This window comes from Zonotrichia leucophrys, chromosome 4 (assembly GCF_028769735.1).
Source record: "Zonotrichia leucophrys gambelii isolate GWCS_2022_RI chromosome 4, RI_Zleu_2.0, whole genome shotgun sequence".
NCBI lineage: Eukaryota > Metazoa > Chordata > Aves > Passeriformes > Passerellidae > Zonotrichia > Zonotrichia leucophrys.
The window spans coordinates 43,929,237-43,954,480 of record NC_088173.1 but is presented as its reverse complement, the minus strand read 5'-3'; the positions used below and the strand labels follow the sequence as shown (position 1 = coordinate 43,954,480).

Here is a 25,244-nt window from a genome sequence, read left to right as displayed (position 1 = left end):
CCAGCTCAGCTGCTGTCTGTGGATGGGGCTGGACATCCCAGCTCAGCTGCTGCCTGTGGATGGACATCCCAGCTCAGCTGCTGCTGCTGCTCCTTTGGGCAGGCGTGCTGAGTGCTGACCTGCCCCCCTCCCTGCAAGGGCTAACAGCAGAGGGCTTCAGTAAAACACTGAGCGCCAGGGTGTCCTGGGCACCAAGTGCCAGGTACCACTGCATGTACCAACACACTGCACGCCTAGGGTCAGCTCCAAGGCAGGTTTTGACTGCTCCGTAAATTGTCATCACACTTTGGTGACTGCTGCATCCAACATGAGTCTGTAATCACTGCAGAGGACTTAGCTGTCCTGTTGCTTCTTGCATATTGAAAGCTTTTTAGTTCACAGTTCTGTTTGGTGCAATATTTGTTTTTTTCACTAAGTCCCTTGATTTATTTCATTTAAAACTGTACACATGAGCCTGATGAGTCATGTGGTTGAGCAACATGGTGAGAATCAGAGCAATAGCTGGTGGGTTGTTCTGTTTATTGATAGGCTGTATGTCCCTTAGCGTGAGCTATAAACAGCAGATGACTTATGGAAAGAAAATTTGTGGAAAATGATGGATATTATCTACATAAAGGTAGTCTGTGACATTCAGAAAACATGATTTGCACAAATTCTGAAGCTGACACCATAGCAGAGGATTGCAAAACACATCCATCTGGTAGCTCCCTTATGTTTTTCTAGGCCTAATCTGTGAAGTGGTTTGGCTTCAGTGATAATACAATCCAGATGTTAGGCTACAGGGAGCAAAAGTATTTACTAAGCAGAATAATTCCCCTTTTTTTCTGTGATAAATTCACTAGATTCCCCTCACCTTGTGAGAACAGAACACACTATGCTGAACAGTAGCAGGAAGCTCTGCATCTTATTAAAGAGCTCACTTATACAAGTTGCTGACAGGCACCCAGTAATGGCATCAAGCTTTGTTTTTGCCAAGGATTCGAAAGGGGGAATTTGGATTCATTTTACCTCACAGGCCAAAGTTTTTTGAAATCTGGTGTATTCACTAAGCAGGACACAAGCTGGGATGATTTGCTGTGAGAGAGCATTTGCTCTGAGAGGCTGTCAGCAGCCAAGTGCTTAAGGGATGGGGGGAAGATTTGGGATTTATTTGCTTGGAAAACATTCATGAATTTATTTGCTTGGAGAATATCATACCTAATTGTTAAGGAAACTCCTTTTTATCCTGAAGCAGGCTAGCCAGCATGACTATTCATCTATAATCTTTCTACAGCACTTGGCTTTCACTCTAGATCATTCCATGAGTGCATTCTGCTGATGTTTACACAGTTGTAAATGCTGTAACACTGAGTCTGTTCATGAGTGAAACTGGGTGTTGCATCCTGGTGCCCTGATAATCCAGGTAACTGCTTCTTTGGCAGTGCATTTGCAGCTGGTTCTAAGTGGAGCTTGCTACAGAAAACATGGAAGTATATGGACCTGTGTTGCTGGAAGAACTCTGCTCAAAAGACGGCTGTTGGTGAACATTTAGGGGCATAGGCAATAAAGCAGCAGGAGTGGAAGGTTTTTTAAATAGTCTGAGACTTGCTGCAGACCTCTTGGTTTCTGTGCAGCTCAGTGCATACTGCCTTTCATGGCTCTTTTATGAGCATTGTTATCTTGAGTTCTGGGAGCTGAAGTTAATTGCAATACTGGTAGCCAAAGCTATTGCCCCAATAGGGAATGCACATAGGGAGAAATCCAAATCACACTCAGACTGTGGAAAGGATATCTCTGTTGCACTAAAACCAACAAGTTGCCCCAGGAAAATGCAGGCAGTGTGTTGATTTATCTTCCCACCTGTTGTCTATAGATTTCAGCCAATTTCTACCCAGTGGTTACTTTTAATCTATTCCCTGTATGGAAGGATTTTTGTCAAGGAAGCCAGACTAGTCACTGATTTTTCAGTGGCTTATTTTGTATAATTAAATCTTGTGCAGAGTTAAATACAGGAGCCCTTGCTACAAGGGAAGGTAATAGTTTTACAGACCTGGTCTGTAGAGAACTTAGTGGAGATGGCTTTCAATAAAAAGCATCTGGAAGGATGCCAACATTTAATTGAAAGGCCACCCCATGGAGCAAGGTGAATGCTGTAACAGGAGGGTGTGGATTGAGCCCTGCACTGGCCAGTGTGGCCATCAATGTCTCATCCTGTGACAGCAGTTTTCTGGCCCAAACAGGTACCTGCCCCAGCAAGGCTTTCCTGGCTCCTGCTGGGAATATTTTATGGAATGCTGTGAGGGGCTTCCCAGCTGCGTGCCTGCAGGCAGGCCTGCACTTGTAAGGGCTCCACGTGTCCAAAATGTCGTGGCTGGTGCCCTGCTGCTCTTTATGTCCAAGAGGAGCTTACAGGACCTGCCAGCAGCACCTTGGGGACGCATCAGAGTAACCCAAGTAACATCTGTGCAACCCTGAGCACCCCAGCTCTGCTGGAAAACCACGAGAACCAGGAAAACTGTGCTGCCTAGGTAGAGCTGGGAAGGTGATGGAAGTTCCCTAAGCAGCCTTTCATTGAGAAAATGGTTAAACAAGCTTCTACTGCCTGTGCTTCTAGGTAAGTGTTTTGGTTTGGCGTTGATTTAGGAGTCACAGCAGTGCTGATCCCTTTCCTTATCTGGTGTGGTAGGCATGAGCTCTGTAAGTGGCTTCTATGGTCAAGGGTGGGCACATGTTGGTGGCAGCAGCTCTCCTGGGAAAGAAACTGGAGCCTGGATCTAGGAGTATTGTGGAGCTTGGCAGGCAGCTGTTTGTCCCATGCAATGCAGTGCCTCGTGTTCCATTCCCAGCATGTTTCTGCTGGGGAGGTGACACCACCTGGTGCCAGCCTGCAGAGCTGCCTCCTTCTCTCCCTGGACACAGGCACCTGCTGAGAGCCTGTGCTGGCAGTGCTCTGAAGCTGGGACAGGGAAATTCAGGCATCAAGGACTCGAGTTTCTCTTAGCAGTGCGCCCATGGCTGGGTGGCAAGGCTGCACACAGAGTATGGGTTTCCTGAGTGCCTTCAGGAAATCCTGACCAGATTTGGCAGCTGGGAGATGAGCAAGCAAGTACTCCTGTGCTCTGCACCTGGCCTGGCACTTTGTAGAAGGTCATCAGGTCACCAGCAAATGAGAGACAACTGTCTCCTAATCCCAGAGATATAAAATCATGCCAAGGGGTGGGGAGAAAGGGGAAGAAGACTTCATGACTCCTTATTGCAGCTGTAAAAGATTTAAAAAAACAAAAACAAAACAAAACCCAAACAACCAAACATAAAAGCCCACTAACAAAAACAAAACAAAACAAACAAAACAACAAAAAAACCCCAAACAAAAACCCCATAACAAAACATCAACAACAACAGAAAAAACCCCACAACTCTCGCCCTCTCACCACAGTAACAGGTATTTCCCTTTTGTGGTGGCCTGGTAGATTTAGGGGTTTTCTGGAACACATTATTGGAAAGGGCTCCTTTACAGGCTACATCCTTAACTGCTAGAAAAAACAATCAGTGTAGCAGCAACTTAAATAACAGTGAGGCATAAAATCAGAAACAGACACTCAAGCTTGCTATAAAAACAGGCAATGAAGAAGCTCTGAAAACTATTGCTGTTTCTAGAGAATTTTTGTGAGCATAAACACCCAAGCTGAAGTGGAAGTGACCATGCAGAATCTTCAGCCATGAGAGGGCAGGTCCACATGAGAGAAACAAAAACCTGCCCTCATCATCAGCTGGGTCCTGGGGAGCTGCTCTGTGAGCAAAGACAGAATTGTGGGCAGTTTTGCTACATTCATGGTCTTTGATTTATGTTGGATAGAGCAATGCATTGCCATTTGCTTGCCAGCTTGTTATGACTTCTACCTGCATTTTCACAATCCTTCTGTAAGGTTTGGCATCTCTTTTTGCTCCGATAATATATATTGGGACAATCTGGAAACTTGTCTTTAAATGTCCAACTGGGTCTCCAGGACTGGTGAAATGTGACTGGCACTTCCTAGCATGAAGCAAACACATTAGCAAGCAGAAACAAAATGTCATACTCAGATATCTGTGGATTTCTTGGAGAGGAATCCAAGGTCTAGGCTGTTTGCTGGCAAAACTCAGCTAGAAAATTGGGATTGGAGGCAATTGTACCATTTCAGTGGCTCCAAAGTTATGTCACATTTCTTTACTGCCATACAGCTGCTGTAGGGCTGGTGGTGCTTTCAGAGATGCTTTTACCTTGCAGGCAGCCACAGACTGCATTTGGCAGAATCAGCCTCCGATAATGTTTAAGCACAGACCACAGCATGTGGCAAAAGAACTGTTTGCAACTGCCTGAAGAAAGCCATTAAAATAAGCAGCTGTTTATTCTGATGCCTAATGAGACAGCGGTTAGAGTGTTGCAATTTTGCACTTACTGAAACATTTAAGCCCTCTTCAAGGCAAATGACAGCAAACTGGGGTAATGTAAGTCTTGTGTTTATTTAGAGCTTGCCTTCAGGTGCCTCCTTAGAGCTTGTGCAGCTCAGAAGAGTACGACTGCCCCAGAGGGAGAACAAGTGGAACCACCCGGCAGTAAAGCCTAGGGGGCATTTCTGTCAGGTACTGCAACAACAGCTGTTGTTCTAAACATCAGGTTTTGCTGCTGTTAACCTGGAACTCCTCGGTTTTTGGATTATTTTGACCAAAAAATTGATGCGTGGAGGTAGAGATACTTGCTTTAAAAAAAAAAAAAAAAACAAAGTTCTTGGGTTTGGGGGATGAGAGTTGGGTAGAAGATGATTGCAATTAGTTCAGTGGAATTCATAATAATGAAAGATGGTGCTCTAGAACAGACCTGCTCAGACTCACCTATTGGAGGGTGGGGTATTTTTTTTGTTTTGTGTATTTTTTTGGGGGGGGTTGTTTGTTTGTTTGATTGTTTGTTTAGGGGTTGGGGGCTTTCTCTGTTGTTTTTGGGGGTGTTGTTTTGTTTTGGTGGATTTTTTTCTGATTTACTAAAGGACTAATATTTTAGGAAGCATGCTAGAGTTAATTGCTTGTTAGAAACTTAAGGTCAGTGGCCCCTGTTATGGTTTAACTGGCAGTGGTTTAAACAGATCCTAGCAAAATGAAGCAGTGCTTTAATTGTGGCTGACGCTTTTAAGTTTAAATGAAGCTTTGTTTCCTAAGGTCATTATGGTACCAAGTGCAATTTCTCTTCTAAGGAAGCTGGGTCCAGGGATATTTTAGATTACCCTGAAAAGATTCTCATTTAGACTACAGGAATAAAAACACATATCTGCCAAAGGGTTTGCCCCAGGCCATCTGAATTTAGCTTCATTATTTTAGCAGAGCCAACTTCCTTAAGGAAATGTGATTCATGATGGAGACTTTCATTGGAGGGTATTTGTAGCTAACATAAAAGCTGCTTATGTACACATGTACATATAAATTGCAGAATATCCAAATAAATCCTGATGTGAGTTTACAGCACTTGGAATAAATGCAGTGATGCCAAACTCTTGAGGGAAGAAGGGGACTTGAATACTTCATCAGTGTTTGAAGTGGGTCTGCAGCATCTGTGCATCATGGGCTTCCTTAAAGAAATTGATGTGGTGTCATCCATGTCATAAGTAATGGTCAAAATTTTAGGACTTAATATGCAGGGATTTGAAATCTTCAAAAACTTAGACAGTGATGACAGAACAGTGTTCCTGCATATATCAGCTCATCTCTAAATTCAACATGTCACAAGAAGGTGTGCAGAAACATCTCAACAAAAATTTCCCAAAGCAGTCCAAGTAAAAGTGTGCTTCATTTCAGATGTGCACCAGCCTCGTTCTGCTGGCCTCTGTAGCGGGTTGGACAGCAGCTAATATTCCTTCTGGGAACGTGCTGACACCTGCTCAGGATGAAGCTGATACACCTCACTTACTGCCTGAAGTAAAAAATACTACGCAGAGTAATTACCCCAACAAGTGTGTCAGAAATAGATACTTGGAAATAATACTGTCATGCCAGTATTTCATTACTTTGAACATTCTGTCACTCCCCCCAGAGTTCTCCTAGCAAGGTAGGCCAGCCCAGGCCCTGCAGTGATCGTGTTTAGCAGCAGCATAAGGAGAAGTGACAGCCACCGTTCCCTCCCACGTTATTCAGTGCAGCAACACACCCAAACTGAACTGGAATACATACACACATTCACTGGATGATGTCTGTATCGCATTAACAAGCTTTGACACTAATGCTAATGCTTCACTAGAAGAAACATGACAAGGGGGCTGGTTCGGTGTGCATTCAGCACTGAAAGATTTCTAGCACACACAGTGAGACTTCTGTTGCTGCCTGTCAGCTTTGGCTGTCTCAAATCCTTGCTCAGTCATAGGGGAGGTGCAGCCAGCAGTGCTGCCTTCCCTCCCTTGGCTGCACGGGCGTCCTGGTGCAGAGACCGATGATTTGTGTACAGGCACGGACATTTAATCCTCAGGACTGTTTCCTTCGGGGTCTCCCTCGGCAGACGCTGCAGAGGAGAGCAGAAACGGGGGCTGTGGCTTTGCCGAGCGGTCGAACGGGACAACAAAGCCAACACTCCTGACGCTGCAGAGCTTGCAGAGAGTTTGGAGCGAGGGAAGTCGTTGCCGTCTCGTACATGGCAACCCGACCTAATCGCCGCAGCACAGCATCACCGAGATGAAGCGGCGAGAGCATCGGTTTTAAAAGCACTAAACCGCGCCCGAGCCGGGGTGTCTCGGAGCGGCGGCACCGCGGGCGGGAGGGCGCGCCCAAGGCGGACGGGCCCCTCCCACCGGGAGCAGGTGCTCGGCAGCGAGCCGGCCGGGATGGACGGGAGCCGGGAGCGAAGAACGGGAGCCGGGAGAGAAGAACGGGAGCCGGGAGCGAAAGGAAAGGAGTCGGCCGCGAAGAACGGGAGCCGGGAGCGAAGGAAGGGAGGCGGCAGCGAAGGAAAGGAGCCTGGAGCGAAGGAAGGAAGGGAGAGAGCCGGCAGCGGACACGCGTCCTTGGGCGGCGAAGCGGGGCTGCGCGGGACAGGGACCGCTCGGGTCAGACAGCGGCTCCCCGGGCGCGGCGTCGCCAGCGGGACGGTCCTGCCGCGCTTCGGGGACTGAAATAAAGCTCAGGCTCGTGTCAGCCAGGGAGCCCTCGGTCACAGGCACCTTTGCGTTTGCAGAGCTTGGGGGAGCTGATGCAGACCTGGCTGACAGCTGACGGCACGCCCGGCTAGAAGATGCTTCTCAGCTCTCCGACAGGCTGGGAGAGGGGGAAACAGACACCGCACAAGGCCACTGGGCCCTGGCAGCTCCTTCCCAGCCTGCGCTTTCTGACTGCCAGAGATTTTAGGGACTGCCTGTCTCAGAGAATGGTCAGAGAAACAGAGGTTTCCTGTGACTGGGTGCAACACACCACCTCGGCAAGATGGTAAAATCACCCCGGTTTCAGGTAACCATGTCCATATTGAGGTTTTTTTAACGCCAACGGCGCTTCTTGCCAACAAGTTCTTAATATCTCCCAGCACCATATCCATCAGCCCAAACTGGTCCACAGCTACAGCTGTCATTAGAGAGGTGAATTTCTGCTTTGTAGTGCCCTGCAATGAGCGCTGCAGTGAGGAGGGTGATGCTCCAGCTGATGCTCAGGCATAGGCCTCCTTACCCGTGGCAGGGATGTGGCCCCGCTTCCAGCTGGACTTTGGGGCTGAGCCAGAGAGAACCACCCAGGTCTCAGCTACACGGAATACTAAATGTGCACAGCTGGAATTAAAGCACTTGCACCCTCCAGGACTAAGTGGCTGTCCCTCAATCACATGACTGAGGGTCAGAATTGTGATATGTTCTCTTCCCGGGCCAGAATTGTGATATGTTCTTGTCCAGGGCTGGAATTGTGATATATTCTCTCCTGTTTCTGATTTCTTTGCAGGCTGTGGAGATGCACATACAGCCCTGGCACAGCCACGCCGAGTTCCTTTCTGCTGTGCCGGCTGGGAAGCTGTCCGACAGAGCCACGGGTGCTCCGGCAGCTGGTGAGTGGCTTCCTGGAGATGCGCAGGGCACACAGTCCTTCACACAGGACTTTTTCCCTTGGGCTCCGAGCTTCCACTCTCAGTTGTTGCAGTGAGCCGTAGGCAGCTGCTGTGGACAGCAGGGCTTTGTCAGCCACATTTCTTCCTCTGTCTGTGACACTGCCACTGCCAGGACAAACCCGTGACCGAGGCAGGAGCTGACCCACACAGACTTCCCACTTGCTCCCCATTTCCTGGGTGGGTGCCCACTCCTCCTTATCTCCTGGAGGAACAGATTGCGATGGATTAGCTCCATTTTTTCCAGAGAACCTTTGATCCTCCAGGAGGAAAGTTTTGCCCAGCTCATAATTGTGGCCTGGTGGGGCCGGGCTTCCCACGTCTCCGCAATGCCAGGTGCCCTGCCTGCCCCTCTGTCCTGGTGCCCGCTGCAGAAGGCTCCTTGCAGGCAGCCCTGGCACGCTGCCCTCCCTGTGAAGCTGGCACAGCCCAGGGCACTGTGATGCGGGAAACTCAGACCTGCCAGTCTGGTCTGTGCCTGCCGGGACATTTGGGTTTTCCTCCAGCCTTTTTTTATTTTGGTTTGGGTTTGTCTGTTTGCTTGTATTTCTAGGTTTGCTAGTGTTAGCTTGGTGATTGCTTTAGCTCCTGTTGCAGTTTCTGCAGTGCAGGTCCCTAGGGGATCCCCACTCTGGGAGTTTAAGGGATGAGGTCCATCCCTGTGTCCCCAGATGTGCTGTGATCAAGCTCCCTCACCCCCGGGGCGTGACGGTGAGGCTTTGCCTGGGGTAACTCTTGTCCCCACAAGATGTAACCACCCCGCTGTGACGGTTCTTGCTCCCAGCACCCGATGACCGTCTCATAGGGAGACTTGTTCCCGAGGCTTTTTCCAAGGCTTGTGCCCGGCTGATGCTCCATTCCCGGAGCAGCAGGGAAGAGCAGTGATGCCTCTCATAAGGAATCGTGAGTGAACCGAGCACGGCAGAGCCGAACCGAGCTTGGCCGAACCGAGCTTGGCCGAACCCGGCAAGTGGCACTGAGTTCGGCCGAACCCGGCCTGCTGCTCTCGTGCCCATTAATTAGCTTGAGTGCGGTCATAGCCTAATGAGCTCCTGCCCGACCCCGCTCTGCCGTCCGTGTCTGTGCCACGGCCGGGCCGCCCGCGGGACGCGGCATCAGGAGAGCCCCGAGCTGGGCGAGTTTAACGTGAGGCGGCGCCGCTTTCCCGCCCTCAGGGAGCCGAGCCGAACGGAGCCGAACGGAGCGAGCGACTCCGAATTCGGCCGAACCGAGCCGAGTTCAGCCGAAGGCACGAGCAGCTCCGAATTGAGCCGAACCGAACGGAGTTGGGCCGAACCAAAACAAGCTCAGCCGAAGGCAGCGAGTGGCTTCGACTTCAGCCGAACCGAGCCGAATCTAACCGAAAACAAAGCTTACGGGTCAGGGATGGTTTGTTAAGGAATGCAGTAAAGAAAGGGACGTGACAGAAGTAGGGAAGATGGGATTTACTGGAGGGTAAAGGGGAGCCAAGGCAGTTTTGGGGTAAGAAGTTCAGCAGGCTGAGACAGCACAGGGAGGGCAAGAGGGAAGCAGAAGCAGGGAAATCAACAGGGAAAATGCCTTGATCCAAAAGTCCATCACAGGCGCTCATTAACGGGCACGAGAGCAGGAGGCTGGGTTCCGCCAAGCTCGATTCGATTCGGCTCAGTTCGGCTGAGTTCGAACCACGAACTGGTCTGGTGTGAAATGCGACCCGGCTGCCCCCTCTCCACGCCGGGCCTCTGACAGCAGCGGCCGTTCGGGAACGGGGAAGAGCTGGTATCGCTTCTCGCCGGGAATGATCAGGGACCAAACCTGGCTGCCACGGGTCCCGTTCCGGGAGCGGGCGGGGCCCTACAGGGACACAGGGAGCCGTAACTCGGGAAGCGCCGCCGTGGGGCCGCAGCACCGGCTCGGCTGCGTTGGGATGCGCTCGGGGGCGCTGCCTGCAGTACCGGGACGCGTCCCGCAGGGGGCTCCTCGGCGGGGGCTGCGCCGCGGGGCGGGGCCGGGGCGGAGCGCTGGGGGCGAGCCCCGCCCGGGGCCGGAACCGTGCGCGCCCCGCGGCCTTTTCTGGGAGGGCGGCGGGGCCCTGACGGGGCTGTGGTTTGGCAGCGCCTCGGGGAGACGGGCACGGTCCCCGCGGCCGTGACTGGGCTGTAACGGGGAGCCGGACGCTGCCCGGCCGTGTGGTCGGGGCTGGCCGCTGGCAGAGGGGCCGGGGTCCTCGCCCTTTCCGGGCTGCGCTGTGCGCTTGGGGAGACCTGTGGGTGTCTGCGGGCACGGACGAGGCGTTCCGGAGCTCGGGCCCAGGGTGAGTACGTGCTCTCCCACCTCGGGGCTGTCCCGAACTGCGGTTCCCAGCCCGGGGGCAGAAGCAGCCGTGCCGGGGCTGTGCCGGCAGCTCAGGGCTGCCCCGGCCTGGGGCCTATCCCGCGGCAAAGTGTGAGATGGCAGAGAAGGGAGTCGAGGGTGCTCTGGAACTTGGAGCCTACACCAGTGTTTTCCAAACATACTCGCAGGGATTCAGCTGCGGGGAGGCTGCAGAGAAGGCTGCCCGGCACTGCTCCCCAAAATGGACCCTCCCCGAATGGGGTCTCGCAGAGGATGGAGCAATTGCAGCCACCGGGTCATTGCTGTGAAATTCGGTCAGTCTGGGGAAGGCTTTCCTGACTGTCCCTGTCTCCGAGCCAGCTGTGCCTTGTCCAGCGGCCCTGCCTGGGCAGCCCGGCTCGGCACAGCTGGGTCCCTGCTCCCAGGCTCACCGGAGGGAGGCAGAGCCACCAAAGGAAGGGGCAGGTGGGGCCTGCAGCCACGGCAGGGGGAGGAAGAGGAGGCAAAGCCTCTACACCCGCCCTGGGCCCAGGAGAAGCTTCTGAGAGGCACCGGGGGCTCGTGTTTGTCCAGAAAGCTCAGGAGCTCCAGGGAGACTCAGGGGGCTGCCCCGGCCCCTGCAGCGCTGTGAGAAAAGGGGCAGTGAGGGTGCACAGGGGTCGGCTGCAGTCCTTAGAAGCACGGTCAGCTTTCAGCACTGCGTTGTGCTGCCTGCAGGGACCTGTGGTGTGCATTGGGAGCTCCTGCTGGGGCAAAAGCTTTGTCTTCCAAGGGGCAAAGCTGCAGCCTCTTCCTCACCAGGGACTGCCTCCATACAGGAAGCAGCACAGGGGACTGGCCAAGGGGCTCAGCCTGGGCACGGCCCCAGCAGGAGCAGCCCTGGGCACACTGGCACAGGAGGATGAGCCCAGGTGAGGAGCACGGCCCCAGCGTGGCACCAAGAGAGGCTGGCACAGGAGGATGAGCCCACGTGAGTGCTCTGACCTGGGCAGCTTTGGGGAAGGTTGCGGGATCAGGCAGGAAGGAAGGAATGCCTCGATTCACATGACCTGAGGAAGCTGTGCCGGGCTATGGCTGAGGGGAACGCGCTGTGCTGGTTCCGGTGCTGGCCCTGCTGTGGGCCCCTTTGGGGCTGGCAGCAGGCTGCAGCAGGGCCAGGGTCACGGCTGTGCCTCTGCACTGTGCTTGGCTGTTCCTTGGGAAGAACATGGTTGTGCTGTGGTTTCTGGTTGTGTGGCCTGTCCTGTCCTGGCGTGGTTTGGGGCTGCACTGGCAGTGCTCCTGGACAGGGCCCTGGCTGCAGGGGGGCTGGGACAGGAACTGGGGCTGGGATTCAGCTGTGCCTGACAATGGTGGGAGCCGTCACTGCGAAGGGAGCAGGGAGAAGGGGCTGCACCAGAGCTGCCCGGGGGTGGCTTCTCCTCACACCATCAGCAGCCACCCAGGGCTGCTGCTGCTTTGGCTTCTGGTCCCAGACGGGCTGGGGACGATCCTGCCCCGCTCCCCCTCCCGGGGGACTTCTGGTTGTTCCGGGCCCTTCGTGTCCGGTGTCATTTGCTCCTTAGTGCTGGCCTTGGCTCGGCGTTGTTTGAGGGACGCGCCCTGAGGCGTGTTCAGGCTGGGATCGGGGTCGTGCTGTGCCTGGCCCAGTGGTGTTTGTTAGGATGGGCAGCACAGTCTGTGGCTCCCCAGTCCTGCTCTGGGGCAGGGTGAGGGTGGCTGGGGGAAGGTGCTGGGCCAGGCCAGGCTCAGCCCCAGGCTCTGTTCTCACAGTGCCCCTCACTGAGCAGGGGGCTTCCAGCAATCTGTGCCTCCTCCTCTGCTCTTCTGGGGCTGAGCCCTGAGCTCTCCCGTTGAGATTTCTGCCTCCCTGTCCTCGGTGCACGGTCTGTGCCCAAAGCAGGGGCAGCAGGGAGGGAAGGGCTGCCCCTGCCTGGGAGGGGGGACGGGCATCTCGTGTGGGGCTGTGCTGCGCACCCCGGGCATGCTGAGTGACCCCCTTTCTGCAGAGACAGAGGAGACGCTGCTGCAACTGCACCACGTCCCTGCAGAGCCCCCGCCTCCCTTCTGCTCTCAGGGCTGGGACTGGGAGCCGCCTCCGTGCAGACAGAGAGCGGCCCCTGGTCTGGCTTCGCTCCCCGAGGGAAGAGGCTGCTCAGAGCTCCTGATGAGGGACATGCACGCCTGCGCCTGGCTGGGAATCCGGGGTGCACCAGTTCCAGATCCAGCCACGAGAGGTTCCTGCTGCAGCTGCAGGTGAGCTCAGCTCTCGCTCAGGGATGCCTGTGCCTGTGACAGCTCCAGCTGATGGACGCTGGACAAGAGCTGTTCCTGGTGCTCGCAGCTCCTGCTGATGGACCCCTGCTGACTTATTGCTCAGGAAATCTGAGGGCCCAGGTGATGTCTGTTCCTTCTGCTTGTTTCACTTGCAGGTGTTACCCAGTCCAGCTTGCTGAACCTCCAGCTCTGGCTGTGGCGTGTTCTTCATTCCAGCTCTGGAACTGAGATGCTGCAGTTGGTGGCTGCTCCAGTTCCTTCCAGCTCTGCCTTAATAACTCCTGCTTTTAGTTACAAGCCACTTTAAAACTCCAGCTAATTGCAGTTATCTGGGCTTTTGGCCAAGTTGTCCATGACTCACTGTCATCAATTACATATAACTATTAACTTTGTTATAACTATTAATTGTCATAAAGTTATTGTGTAAATAAAAGTCATAACTGTTGTAGTGGTTGTGCACCATAAACAGTTGGATGTGGAAAAGGGGCTGAAAAGTGCTTTTCTTTCCTGAGACTGTCTCAGACCCCTAAAACAGCCTGGGGCGTGCTGGTGTCCCTATGTTTGGGGACCAAGGCAACCGGACCCCTCCTCCAGAGAAGGGTCCTCATCCCCAGCCCTCCCCCCCAAAGGCCCTCCCCAGCCTCTGCTCTGGGGGCTGAAAGCAGCCAGCTGAGCTGCTGTTTCCATGTTTCTGGGAAGTGCCCCTTGGTCATTTTTCTGAGTCCCAGAAACACTGGACTAGACCTGCATTTTCAAGAAAAGAAAATGCAAGACTTACTTTACTTTTTCTGAGCTTCACAAACATTGGGCTGTGCTTCTGGGACCCAAAATCATCCCCCAGAGCTTGGTTTCAAGGCCCAAAAAAATGCAATATTTAGTGTCTGTTCTCAAAAGGTGAAAATAAGACTAAATTTTTGCCTATAGACCCAAACCCACTGGATTTAGTCTCTGTTTTCCACTGTGAAAAATGCAGGACTTTGTCCCTTTCTGAGCTCCAAACCTGATCCCCTCAGCGTGTTCCAAGCACCCAAAACATGGCACGGGGCAGTCGAGAGCCAGCACTGCAGCTCTGTTTGTGACCCCGTGTGTGATGTAGCAGCAGGCAGCTGGACGGGTATTGCCCACCCCTACCCCATATCCAGTTTATGGGAAATGCTTGGGACCTGGGATGGAGGCACCCTCCGTGCCCGGTCCTGTGTCTCTGCGGGGCAGCGCTGGCAGATGTGGGGAATCGCTGTATTCAGGCTCATTTCAGCTGCAACACCTCCCACCCCGCCCGGAAACACAGCCCGGCCGGGTACACCCGCTCCCAGGGGAACATCCCTCCCTCACAGCCCGCACTGCTCCAGGCCCACCATGGCCCCGACGCCCCAAAAACTCCTCCACGATGAGCCTCCCGCCTGTCCCCCACCCTCCGCCAGAGGAAACCGCCGGGAGCGCCGGGCCCCGCCGGCCCGAGCACAGGGGTGGGACTGTCCCCGGTGCCCCTCGGCCCCAGAACTCCCTGCCCCACCCGTGGCAGGGCAGCTTCTGTCCCCACCGGTCCGGGGAGGCTCGGGCCGCGGAGTGCCTCAGCCCCGGCAAGGCCCCCGGCCGATACCGACAGGAGCTGAACCAGAACCGCCAGTCCCGTTCCCGGCCCCGCCTTGGAGCCCCGGGCTCCGCGCCCGGAGCGGCCCCGGTTCGGCCCAGCTGCGAGGGGCGGGGCCGCGAGCGAACCCGCAAAGGGGGGGCGGGCTCAGGGCGGGGCCAGAGGGCACAAGGGGCGGGGGCTGACAGAACATGGGGCGGTGCCAGGGGCGGGACTGGGCGGCACAGGGGGCAGTGCCTGATAGAACATGGGGCGGTACCAGGCATCGCAGGGGGCGGAAGCGGGGGCGGGGCCAGCGATGGGGCCATGTGGCACAAAGGACGGAACCAGGGGCGGGCCCAGCTCAGGTGCGCGGGGCCCCAGCGCGGCTGCGCGGGGCGGGGCCGAGGCGATTTAGACCCCGGAAATCACCTCGGCCGCCATTTGCTCACTCAGAGCAAGGTGCGGACGGGAGCTCCCTGTGCGGGCTCCGCAGGTAAGGCGCGGAGGCTTCGGCCTCCCCTTCTGTCCCTCTCTTCCTCTTCCCTCTCTTCCTCTTCCCTGCTTCCTTCTCCGCGTATTCCCTTTCTTTCTCTCCCTTCCCTCTCCCCCTGAAACGCTCCTTTCCTCTCCTCCCAAACCCGACCCCCCCCATTCCTTCCCGTTCTGTCCCTTCCCCGCTCCTCCCTTCTATTTCTCCTCTCTCCACCGTCCCTCTTCTGCCCCTCGGCCTTTCCGTTCCTCTCCCGCTTCCCTCCTCACTCCGACCCCTCTCCCTCCCCGTCCTCACTCACCACCCCCATCTCTCCTGTCTCCCCGTCCTCCCCTCTCCTCCTTCCCTCGCACCGCGGGGCTCGGGGTGCCGGGCAATAATAAAGCCCTGAGGGCCGGAGCCCGGCGCCCCCGCCCTCGCTGGGGTCCCCACACGGGGCCGGAGCCGCTCTGCGGGTTCCCCCATTGCAGTGCAACACAGCGCCCCACACCGCCGGGGCTCCGGCTGTCCCTACATCACACTGGGGGGGTCCTGGGGTGGGGGGTCCGTGTAACAGGGGCCCCCTCACTAGCAGGGGATCCCTGGGGGGGGGGTCGGGGAGAGCCCCCTTTGGAGGAGGGGTTCGGGGAGGGGCGGGGCCTGGGGGTAGCTCCCCCTCCAGGCCCCGCCCCCTCACCCGGACCGCTCCTCCGGACGGGGCCCCGGGGGAGGGAGGGGGGCGCGTCACTCTGCAGTGTGAATGCACATTAAAAAAAAAAGCCCGACACACGACCGTCCCCAGGGGTCCTCCCTCCTCTTCCCCCGGTCCTGAGGACGGGGTCCCCGGGAGGGGGCGGGGCCCCACCCGGGGGAGGGGCCTGGAGGGGGAGCTACCCCCCGGGCCCGCCCCCCCGGTCCATAAATCCCCGCGGATCGACGCCGGTCCCGCTTTCTGCGGGGCATGCTCAGCTCGGGATGCAGTGGGAGCGTCGGTCGGAGCGCTGTGCGGAGAGTCGGATCGGGGGCTGCTGCTCCTACCCGGGGTCCAAGACGCTCAGGTAGGAACAGGATCTGGGCCCGGGGATTCGGGTCCTGGTCCTGCCGGTATTTCCTGTGGGAACCGGACCGAGCCACTTCTACCTCGGCGGGCAGGGTGCGCGTACTGGCGCCAGAGGATCAAGGCGGGATTGGGGCTGGGATCGGGACCGGCATCGCCGCGTTCGGAAAGAACCACTCCGGGACAGGCGCTACCGCTCCGGCTGCGGCGAGCGCAGGGCTGGGTCCTGCCGGGGCTCCGGCTCCGGCTGCGGCAACAGGGAGCCCGTGCCCGCCAGGAGGATGAGGCTTCCTGGGAGCAGCCTCTGGATCGCGCTGGAAGCGGGAAGGACACGGACACCGCCCGTACCGGCCCCAGGACCCCATCGGTATCGCCGCCCGCCCCGCGGGGCGCCCCCTGGCGGACACGGCGCCGCCCCGCAGCCCCCCGGCCCGGTAACCCCACGAGCCCCGCACTCCCCTACGAGCCGCAGCGCCCCAGCCCCTTCTCCGTGCCCGCACCCCCGGGGCTGCAGCGCCCCGGCCGGGAGCAGCCGCTCTGGGACGGCCGCTGGGGCCGAGGCGCTGCTGCTCCCGCTCCCATTGTGCCTGGTGTGGGACTGGAGCCGCAGGGAAACGCTAGGGAAAAACCCCCAGTGTTAAAAACCAGTGACAACTGTTTGTTCTTTATTTCCAGAGCCGTGAGGATCACCAAGTCAAATGCTGAGAAGTGACCAGCCCAGCTGCACATCGAACACAGAATTTTGGTCCTCTCAGCACCCTGCTCAGCACCTGAGCCAATCCCAGGGCTGTTCCAAAGGTCCTGCATGGGATGGGAATGACTGCTGCCAGTAAGAGACTTCCTCTGCAAATGCAGCTCCTTCCCTTCTGCTAATGCTGCTTTACACACCAGCCCCTGCAATGGCTGCAGGGCAGAACTGGCTGGCACTCAACATGTCAGCACCAAACTCTTCCCCATAACCCTGATTTTTCTGCCCTTCTCAGGATTTACCCAGCAGCTGTAAATGTGCTCACACAACGTCCCTTTGTTTCCCCAGGAAGAAGGGAACCAGACAATTCCTGAGGGTTCCTCTGGAGAGTGGCAGGGGCGTTTCCTGCAGGTGAGCGCTGCCAGGCCAAAGCCATGGTGGCTGCTGAGGCCGGGGCTGTTTCTGGGCCCAGAGGCCTCGGTGTCTCCTGCTCGCTGCCAGCTGTGCTCCTTGGTGTTCCCTCAGGGTGTCCCAGCTGGCTGGGAGCGCAGGGCAGGAGGAGCCAGAAGCTCCTGAAGGCAAGCAGCCCCTCGTGTCTGTGGGATCTGCAGGAGGAGCTGTGCCTGCACCGTGGCTCCTGGGCCAGGGGCTGCTCTGAGCAGGCACGTGGAAATGCTCCAGCCCACACAGAGCACCAAGAGCCCAGGAGGAGCCCAAGGAGCAGCTGGCATTACCTGGGAATGGAGGCACGGCCCGTTTGCACAGGGGCTCACACAGCAATTCCCGGTTCAGAGCTCCCACACAGCTGCTGGCTCTGTCCCAGCCACCCCAAATCCTTCCCTCCTGCCCAGCCTGAGGCCACCATCCATCAGCAGCACTGAAGCCAAGGCAATCTTCCCCCACAGATATTAAATCCCAGGCAGGAGCCCTCAGAGATACCTGAAAATCAGTGGGATGCAGTTTGGAGTTTTTCAGGGATCCAGCTGCAAGTGCACAAGTGGTGGAGAGCTTTCACAGGTGGGTCCCACTGGAGGTGTGCTGAAGACAGGGATGTGCATCCCTTTCCTGAGAGAAAAGAATTTGGAGAGGCCACTGCTGAGGCTCTGAAAGGAGCTGAGCTTCAGCAGGGAGAGATGTCCCCCCCTGGGCACAGGGGCTGCCCCAGCACAGGCTGGGAGCACATCTGCCACTGCCTTCTCCTGCTTTAAACACCAACTGAATGTTCTCCATCCTGGAGCTCAGGGGGTGAAACCAGCTCAATTCCAGGCAGCTCTGTCCAGTGACCCCAGGGACACTATTGGGGTGAGGGTTAGAAACAGCCAGTTCTATGGAATATAGCCCTGTCCTTGTCCCTGTGCTGCTGAGCTTCCTTGGGAGCTCTGCTGGCTCCTGGCACAGCTGCTGTCCAAGGCAGCAGCTCTGCATGGGAATGCCCACACTCCATGGGGCACTGGGAGGTTACTGCAGTGGGAATGGAGCAGGGAATTTGGGGCTCTGGGTATAATTCATCACAACTAGCACAGCTGACAGGGAACCCCAAATCTGGGCCCCACACAGAGAACAATCTTTGTCCTGCCCTGTCAGCTCAAACCCCTGGGCTGGGAAGTTTTGGGAATTAAATGTATGAAATTATACAAATCACAGCAAGTGGCATCACCCAGAGGGACAATCCTGGTCCCAGACAATTCCTCCACAATCCACTATGGGGGAAACACCCTGTGCCTGCCAGGAGCTCTGACTCTGCTTTCCCTACCAGCTCCTGAGCAGTGTCAGGGCCACCATGAGAGCTTTAGAATCCAAATAAACCCCACATCCCACACAGTCATAATCCAAATAAAGAAATGCATTCTTGTCATCAAAGCTCAAAACTGTGTTAGGAGTTCTGACAACAAGTTAATGGGATTCCCAGGAACCTCATTAATGCTCTTGGTTTCATTTTCGTGTTTTTAATCCCTCAGTGGGCAGCCTGTACAACTTATCCTGGGATTTAGAGGTTGAGCAGGGTTGGCTTTGGATTGACCTTCACCTCTGGCTCCAGGCTGTGCAAACACACCTTGTGCCAGGGTGGGTGAGCTCCTCACCTCAGCTTTTCCCTTCTAAATATCCCTTACTTATTTCCCTGTAGATGAACTCAGACTTTGTCCCAAACCATCCACTCCTCACCTCCATGTGGCCTCCAAGTGTCCATTCTGCTCCTCACAGGTGCCCTGGTGACACCACGTTGGTCCCTTTGCCCTTCTCCAGCCTGAGGCTGCTCCTCTGCTCGCTCTCTCCAGCCTCATCCCACAGGGATCCTCTTGTCCCTTCCCTGCTGGCTGCTGCCAAGGAAGGAGGACACAGTGAGTCCCAGGGCTGCCCCCTCAGCCCTGGAGAGTCCTGGGTGTGGGCCCGAGGGGCCTCGGATTTCCCAGGGGAATTGTCTGCTGGGCTCCCTTCAATGACCTCAGCAATTCCCTCACAAATGCCACCTCACTCCCCCTGACATCCCCTCACATTGCATTTTCCTACACAAACAGTTCTTGTATCCCCTCTGGATTACACCAGGTTTTCAGCTACATGAATGGCATCACCTGTGCCCACTGCTCGTTATTCACCCAACCAAAATCAAGAGCAAATGTTGGTTGGGCTTTAAGAATTTGAAATAAGTTTAAATCAAAATAAATCACCTTTTTCTTCTGGGTTTTTTTCCCTTTGGATGCTGGACTTCCCTCTGAGGATGTGTGCTGAGCTCTGGTGGAGGGGCCTGTCAGGCTGAATGGCTGAGTTTGTGTTCTTCTCACTGGGGCATCAGAAATTGCCCCAATCCCTTTCCCAGGCTGTTCCCAGGCTGTTCCCAGGCTGTGGCAGCACAGGCAGACTCAGCTCTCAGCACTCCCTGCTCCAAACACAACTCTGGCCTCCACTGCAATCTGTCTCTGCTGGGAGGTTTTCTCCTAGAGAAATCAAAGAATTGCTCATGGCAATTGGGAGAATGAATTTCCACAAAGGAGTAAGGAATAAAATCCTGCTCTAGGAGCCCCTGGGATCTGCAGGACTGATAAGGGAAGGGACATTCACTCCCTGCAGTGCCCACAGCCCACCTGCAGCACCAGCACAGGCTGCCAGCTGGGCTCTGCCAGCCCCTCTCTGTCACCCTCCCTGTGCTGCTCCCTCTCAGTGCCCTGGGCAATCCAGCCCTGGATTGAGCAGCCCAAAGCTCTGGCTGGCAGCCCAGGGACAAAGGGACACTGCCAGGGATGAGGCACATTCCCAGCAAACGCTCCCAACAGAGCACACAGGCACCCCTGGAGCTCCTGGGTGGGGCTGGCAGGAGGGCACAGCCCCGGGGGGGTGGCAGTGGCAGTGGCAGCAGCAAAGTGCCACGGTCTGGTGGCACAGCAGAGACACCAAGGGCAGCAGTGCCCATGGGAGGGGCACAATTAATGCTGCTCCCTGTGCTGCCCCATCCCAGCAGGAAAGCTCCAGGGGGGATGGAAACTCCTCCCCTGCCCCCAGCCCCAGGTAAGCACTGCTCAGTTTCACACACCCAGCTCTCACCTCCAGCTGCTCTGGGGCTGCTGCCACATCCCTGCCAAGGTGCCAAGGCCACTTGGGACAGGGCTCCCTCTGTGTCCCAGGGGATGGCAGGGACCAGGGTGCTCCAGCAAGGACAGCCTGAAACCAGAGCAGATGTCTCAGGGTCAGCAACGGGCTGGGGACAGGAGCTCTAAACCCAGATTGCTGAAAACAGCCCCCAAAATGTTCTATGATCACACCTTTAAAATGGCTCCAAAGGGCAGCAGCTCCACTGCCAGACCAGCACCTGCACCATTCCCTGTGCCAGCCCTGGCTCACTGAAAAACAAAACAAATCAGCCATCACCCAGGCCTTGTTTGCAGAATTCCTGACCCAAACCCTCACCTTTCCTGCCCAGCACTGAGGGAAATCTGACACAGCATTATAAATAACCTTTGCTGAGAGCAGCCATCACCCCAGTCCCCCAGCCTTGGCAAGATTTGCAGTGAATGGACCTAAGTTCTAATCCTGAACCTAAATTCCTGTCAGTTTTTGTTAGAAAGATACTGAACAGTAAATCATGCAACAGAATTGAAAAACTGCACAAGGAAAAACAAGGCCCAGAGCAAACTCAACCACCCCCATCACTGCTGCACCCCAGTTTTGGGAGAAATGCTGATATCATTTCTAAATACTCCCCTTCCCTCCCACTCAGTCTCCAGCCCAAAGCCCACTTCTCACAGACACAAACTGAGCAAGCCTGAGGCATTGTTCCCAGCAGCAGATGCAATTCCTGAACTCCCTTTTCCCTGGATTGCTCTTCTAAGCACTTGCAGGAAACTCACCTGAGCCCAGAGACTGTTGTGCTTTCCCAGAGGGAAACAGAGCCCGATGGGCCCCAGCTCTGGCACCACATTGCCCTTGTTCCTGCTGACCTGGGAGGCCACAGGTGAGCCCAGTCCCTCAGAGCCCATCCCTGGCACCAGGAGAGCTGGAGCTGTTCCCAGATTCCAGGGCCCTGCAGGGCTGAGCTCTGTGCCCGCACCATCCCTCATTCTCCTCCCACTGCTCCCAAACCCTCCCAGCCCTGCCCCTACATCCGTGCCAGGCCAGGCCCTGCCCCAGCCCCAGCCGAGGCTGTCACCCAGCCCTGCAGCAGCTGCCACCCTGGCAGGGCTGGGAATGCACCGAGAGCTCCTGAGCCCAGAGCAGTCCTGGGGGCACAGGCAGTGCCCAAGCTGCCCCTCAGGGCACAGCAGTCCTGGGGAAGGCATGCCCAAGCGCCCTGGCACGCAGCCCTGGGCACAGCATGCCAATGCCCCTCAGGGCACAGCAGTCCTGAGGGCACAGGCAGTGCCCAAGCTGCCCCTCAGGGCACAGCCAGCACCACAGCTCCCTCAGCCCCAGGGAACTCTGGCATTTGTCCCTTCACCTCTGCCCTTGTCCAGCAGACACAGCTGGGGCTGGGCTGTCAGGAATGGCATTCCCATGGCAGTCAGTCCCAGCAGAGAGGAAAAGAGGAGCCCTGTGTCCCTCTGACTTACCCCACAGCGTGGGCAGGAGCAGAGCCCTCCAGTGCAGAGCCCTGGCGCTGAAGCCTCTTGCCTTTGGCTGCCCAAACACCAAAGCTTTTGGCAAAGATGGGAGGAGTTTGATGATTTTTGCTGCCCTGAAAGAGAGGAGAAAAAGAAAATTAAGTCCACTGTGGAAGTCAAAGGATCCCAGCTCTCATACTTCTGCCCTGATTGCTCCCTATGGGGTTTTATCCATGAGAGGTGACACCAATTCAAGCACCAACGTGTCCTTTCCCAGCATTTTTACTCCTGACTATTTCAGACAATAAAAGGATGCTCATTTTTCATATTGCATTCTCTGCCTAATTTGAACAGAACCATTTTTATCCCAGACCCCACGTGTCAGCCATTCCATCCTTTACCACTGGATTTGGCAGAAAGGCAGGGACACCTGGGATGCTGCATCACAAGAAATCCCAAAGAGAATCCCCCCCAAAACCTCACAGACAAAGGTTTTTGCTTTTGGGACACAAGAAAGGCCTTTGACCATTGGCATCTACGTGCAAAGCTCACACTGAGCACTTGGTTTTAAGGATGTTGCACTTGAAGTTGCAGACATGGAATTGCTTTGGGATTTGGCATTTCCTGCACCCACACAAACACATTAAAGGAATGAAGTGCAGAGTCCTGAAGTTTGGTTATTCCAATCCTGTTTTGGTAGTGCCACTTGACACACCAAAATCCACAGCAACACTTCAAAAAATGAAAAGCAACTTTCACCCCCACATCCCCCTTCCTTTAGATTTTGCAGGTTTGGGGTCCTCTTAAGAACAGGTTAAAGGAAAGAAGAAGAAAAGCCCAGGACCTGCTACCAGCCAGTGCACCAACCACCTGTTTTCCACAGATTCCCCTCACAGCTGAGGGCTTCTCTAAGAAAGCTTCAGTTCCCCCTTACCACAATCACCTGCAGCACTCACTGCCAGCCCCAAAGGCCAGTGCCCATCTCTGAGCTATCCCAGGGAGCTCAGTCCCTCTCTGTGGGACAGAACCTGCTCTGGGCCCCAGAGCTGACTCCAATCCCTGCTGGCTGAACTGTCCAGCTGTAGGATCCAGCTGGATGCTGCAGGGCAGAGTGTGTGACCCTGTGTGAAAGCCAGACTCCAAAGGCAGCCCCTGATGCCCCAGCACTGCTGCTGGAAGCGCTGGCAGCCCGTGGCACAGATGGGATGGAGCCTTCCCACAGCTCTGTGCCCTGGCACCGAGGGTGGCACAGCAGAGAGGCCACTGGAAGTGAAACCAAGGCTGCATTTCCATGGGCACTGATGGCACTGAAAGCCCCAGCCCAGAGCTGCTCCTGCCCAGCACAGCAGCTCCAAGTGCTGCTGCAGGCCCAGGCTCGGAGGGAGCCCTGCAGCTGTGACAGCAACGCAGCCACAGCAATTCCCAGGCACAGAGAGATCCATCCCCAGCTGCTCCAACAACTGAACCTCTGGCTCAGTCAGGGCTGTCCCTGCTCCGGGCAGGAGGAGCCACACAGCCCCGAGCCCGCGCTCACACCCTGCCCTGCAGCAGGAAACAAGGGGTTCATGAACCTTTGGGGACACATCTGTCCCCAGAGGGGTCTGACAAACATCCAGCAGTGTGGATCTTTAATGAAGACAGCTTGTGCCTATCCTTGCAACAGACTCACCCATGTTATTGCCTCAAAGTCTCTGTTTTAATGTATTTTGCTATTCCAAGTGTTTAAACAAGACTGACCATGAGCTCTGCACCCTTGCCACGCTCCAAGCCCTAAGGAAGAGCTGGATATCCTCACACCCATCCAATCTGAGGGAGCTGCTGCAGCATTTAAAACATTTAAAAGCCACCCCTGCCCCGAGGGTGCCAGCCCAGCACTGGATATGGGAGAGCGAGCAGACAACAGCCACTGCAGCCTCTGCACTCTCAGCACTCCAGCTGCACTGCCCTCATTGCTCAGCCACTCTCAGCTCTGTTCCCAGGACTCCCAGCAGGAACCTGAGGGCCCTTTCCAGATGCAAATCCCCAAAGAACCACTGCTCTCCTCTCTGCCCACCCTCCTGCCCCAGCTTTTACCCCTTTGATCGCCACCACCCACCCAGGACACAGAGGAGGCTCTCGGGTGCCAGCTGAGACCCAAATCGTTCCAGGCGCCTCAGGAAATAAATACAAATAAACTCGTCCCTTCTAGGGTAACAAAATGTCTCGGTGCCCAGTTCCTGTTTCCTAAGGCAAAACACACGGAGCAGGGGAAATGGCAAGTCCCAAACCCAACAAAACCCGGTTTGCCATCGGTTTCCATCAGGACTGCTCAGGTGGCACCACAGGAAGAAATAAAGTATATTGGTTTAATCCACAAGATGGCACGAAGGTTAAAACCAAGCAAAAGAACATCTAAACTCCAAGGACTGTTTGAACATGTATAAACTCTAATGAATATGCACACAGCACTGCAATGGAACAGAATCTAGAGAACACGGTTTAAAGTGACCGGGTACTCCTGGCAAACAGCCAAGCACCCCAGCCCTGCCTTTTATCCCTTAACAAACGTGTAAAAATTCTAAAGAGTGAACTTTGTTTCTCACACAATGAAGCGCTGCCCCTGCAGCCGGGACGAGCCCCAGCTTTATTCCACGGAACGCGATCCCAGAGAGCCGCAGGCCGGGACAGCCCCGTCCCACCCACAGCGGGTCCCGCGCAGCAGCAGCGCCCAAAGCAGCCCCGTCCTGCTGAGGGCGCCCCCGGCCCCGGTGCCCCCGGCCCCGCTCCCTCCGCTCCGGCCGCTCACCTGAGGGCACCGCCCGCCGCCTCCCGCCGCCGCTGCCGAGCCGAGGGCATTGGCCCCGCTCCTGGCTCCGAGGCCGCGTTCTGCGCTGCAGGGCGCGCTCCGGGGGACGCGGGCCCGGGCAGGGACAGGGTGGCCCGGGCCGAGGCGGCTGTGCCAGCGCTCTGTCCCCTCACGGGGCTCAGGCCGGGGAGCGGGGCCCGGCGACCGGCCGCCATTGCGGAGCAGAGTCAGGGACGGCCGAAGAGCCGAGTGCGGCCGAGTGGAGCCGAGAACAGCCGAGTGTGGCCGAGAACAGCCGAGCGTACCCGAAGGGCCGACTCGGGCCGCGATTTGCCGAATCGATCCGAGTTTAGCTGAGGTGAACTGAACGGAACGGGACGCAATCGCGTTCAGCCGAACCAAACTAGATAAGCGGAACCGAACTAGAAAAGCCGAACCAACGCGAGATCAGCCGAACCATCCTGAACATTACGAGGTCGGTCGAACCGAACCGAGCTGAGCTCCGAGTCCGGCCGAATCGAGCCGAGCTCGGCCGAACCCGGCCTGCTGCTCTCGTGCCCATTAATTAGCGCGAGTGCAGCCCCAGCCTAATGAGCACTGAAAACGCGTCACAGACACACCAGCCACCCTCCTGACACTGATGCTCCCAGGGCTTTTCCTTTTTCCAGGGTCCAGAACTCACCCAAAGGAGTGAGAAAATGCTGTCGGCATAAGGAGCTGCACAGTTCTTGGGAATGTCCTCGCTGGACAAGTGACACAAAGGGCACAGGGAGCATTTAATGCAAACCAAGTGACAAAAAGCCACCTTTAGGTCAGTGAGAGGCTGAATCCCTGTAAGGAAATCCACTGAAACAATAAGCTAAGCGATGGAAAGTCAGGATTTGGCTGTGGTATGAAATGTTATCATCTTATCCCAAATAGTCACAGAACAAGATAAAGGGAGGCATTTTAAATCCTAAGCTTATGAAGTGTAAG

At 56.0% G+C, this 25,244-nt stretch overlaps 1 protein-coding gene across 10 annotated transcripts; it reads right to left on the bottom strand.

Moving 5' to 3' along the window:
- Positions 1 to 6,278: 6,278 nt before the first annotated feature.
- On the bottom strand, positions 6,279 to 24,501 carry LOC135446930 (uncharacterized). Of its 10 annotated transcripts, none has more exons than XR_010439933.1 (7): positions 24,270 to 24,501; positions 21,494 to 21,618; positions 20,210 to 20,287; positions 19,992 to 20,108; positions 18,618 to 18,772; positions 17,394 to 17,519; positions 6,279 to 6,502 (listed from the first exon to the last, which is right to left on the bottom strand). XR_010439933.1 is itself a non-coding variant. In XM_064711511.1 (6 exons), exons 1-5 carry the CDS (start codon positions 24,482 to 24,484, stop codon positions 18,651 to 18,653), a joined length of 657 nt encoding a protein of 218 aa, XP_064567581.1. In that variant the 5' UTR covers positions 24,485 to 24,501; the 3' UTR covers positions 16,421 to 17,519; positions 18,618 to 18,650. The 10 variants fall into 10 exon arrangements, 5 of the variants coding, with proteins under 5 accessions (XP_064567581.1, XP_064567582.1, XP_064567583.1 ...); XR_010439934.1 differs by lacking the exon at positions 6,279 to 6,502 and adding an exon at positions 19,121 to 19,387 and having other exon boundaries at positions 16,421 to 17,519; XR_010439935.1 differs by lacking the exon at positions 6,279 to 6,502 and adding an exon at positions 19,121 to 19,387 and having other exon boundaries at positions 16,421 to 17,519; positions 18,618 to 18,769.
- Positions 24,502 to 25,244: the final 743 nt, after the last annotated feature.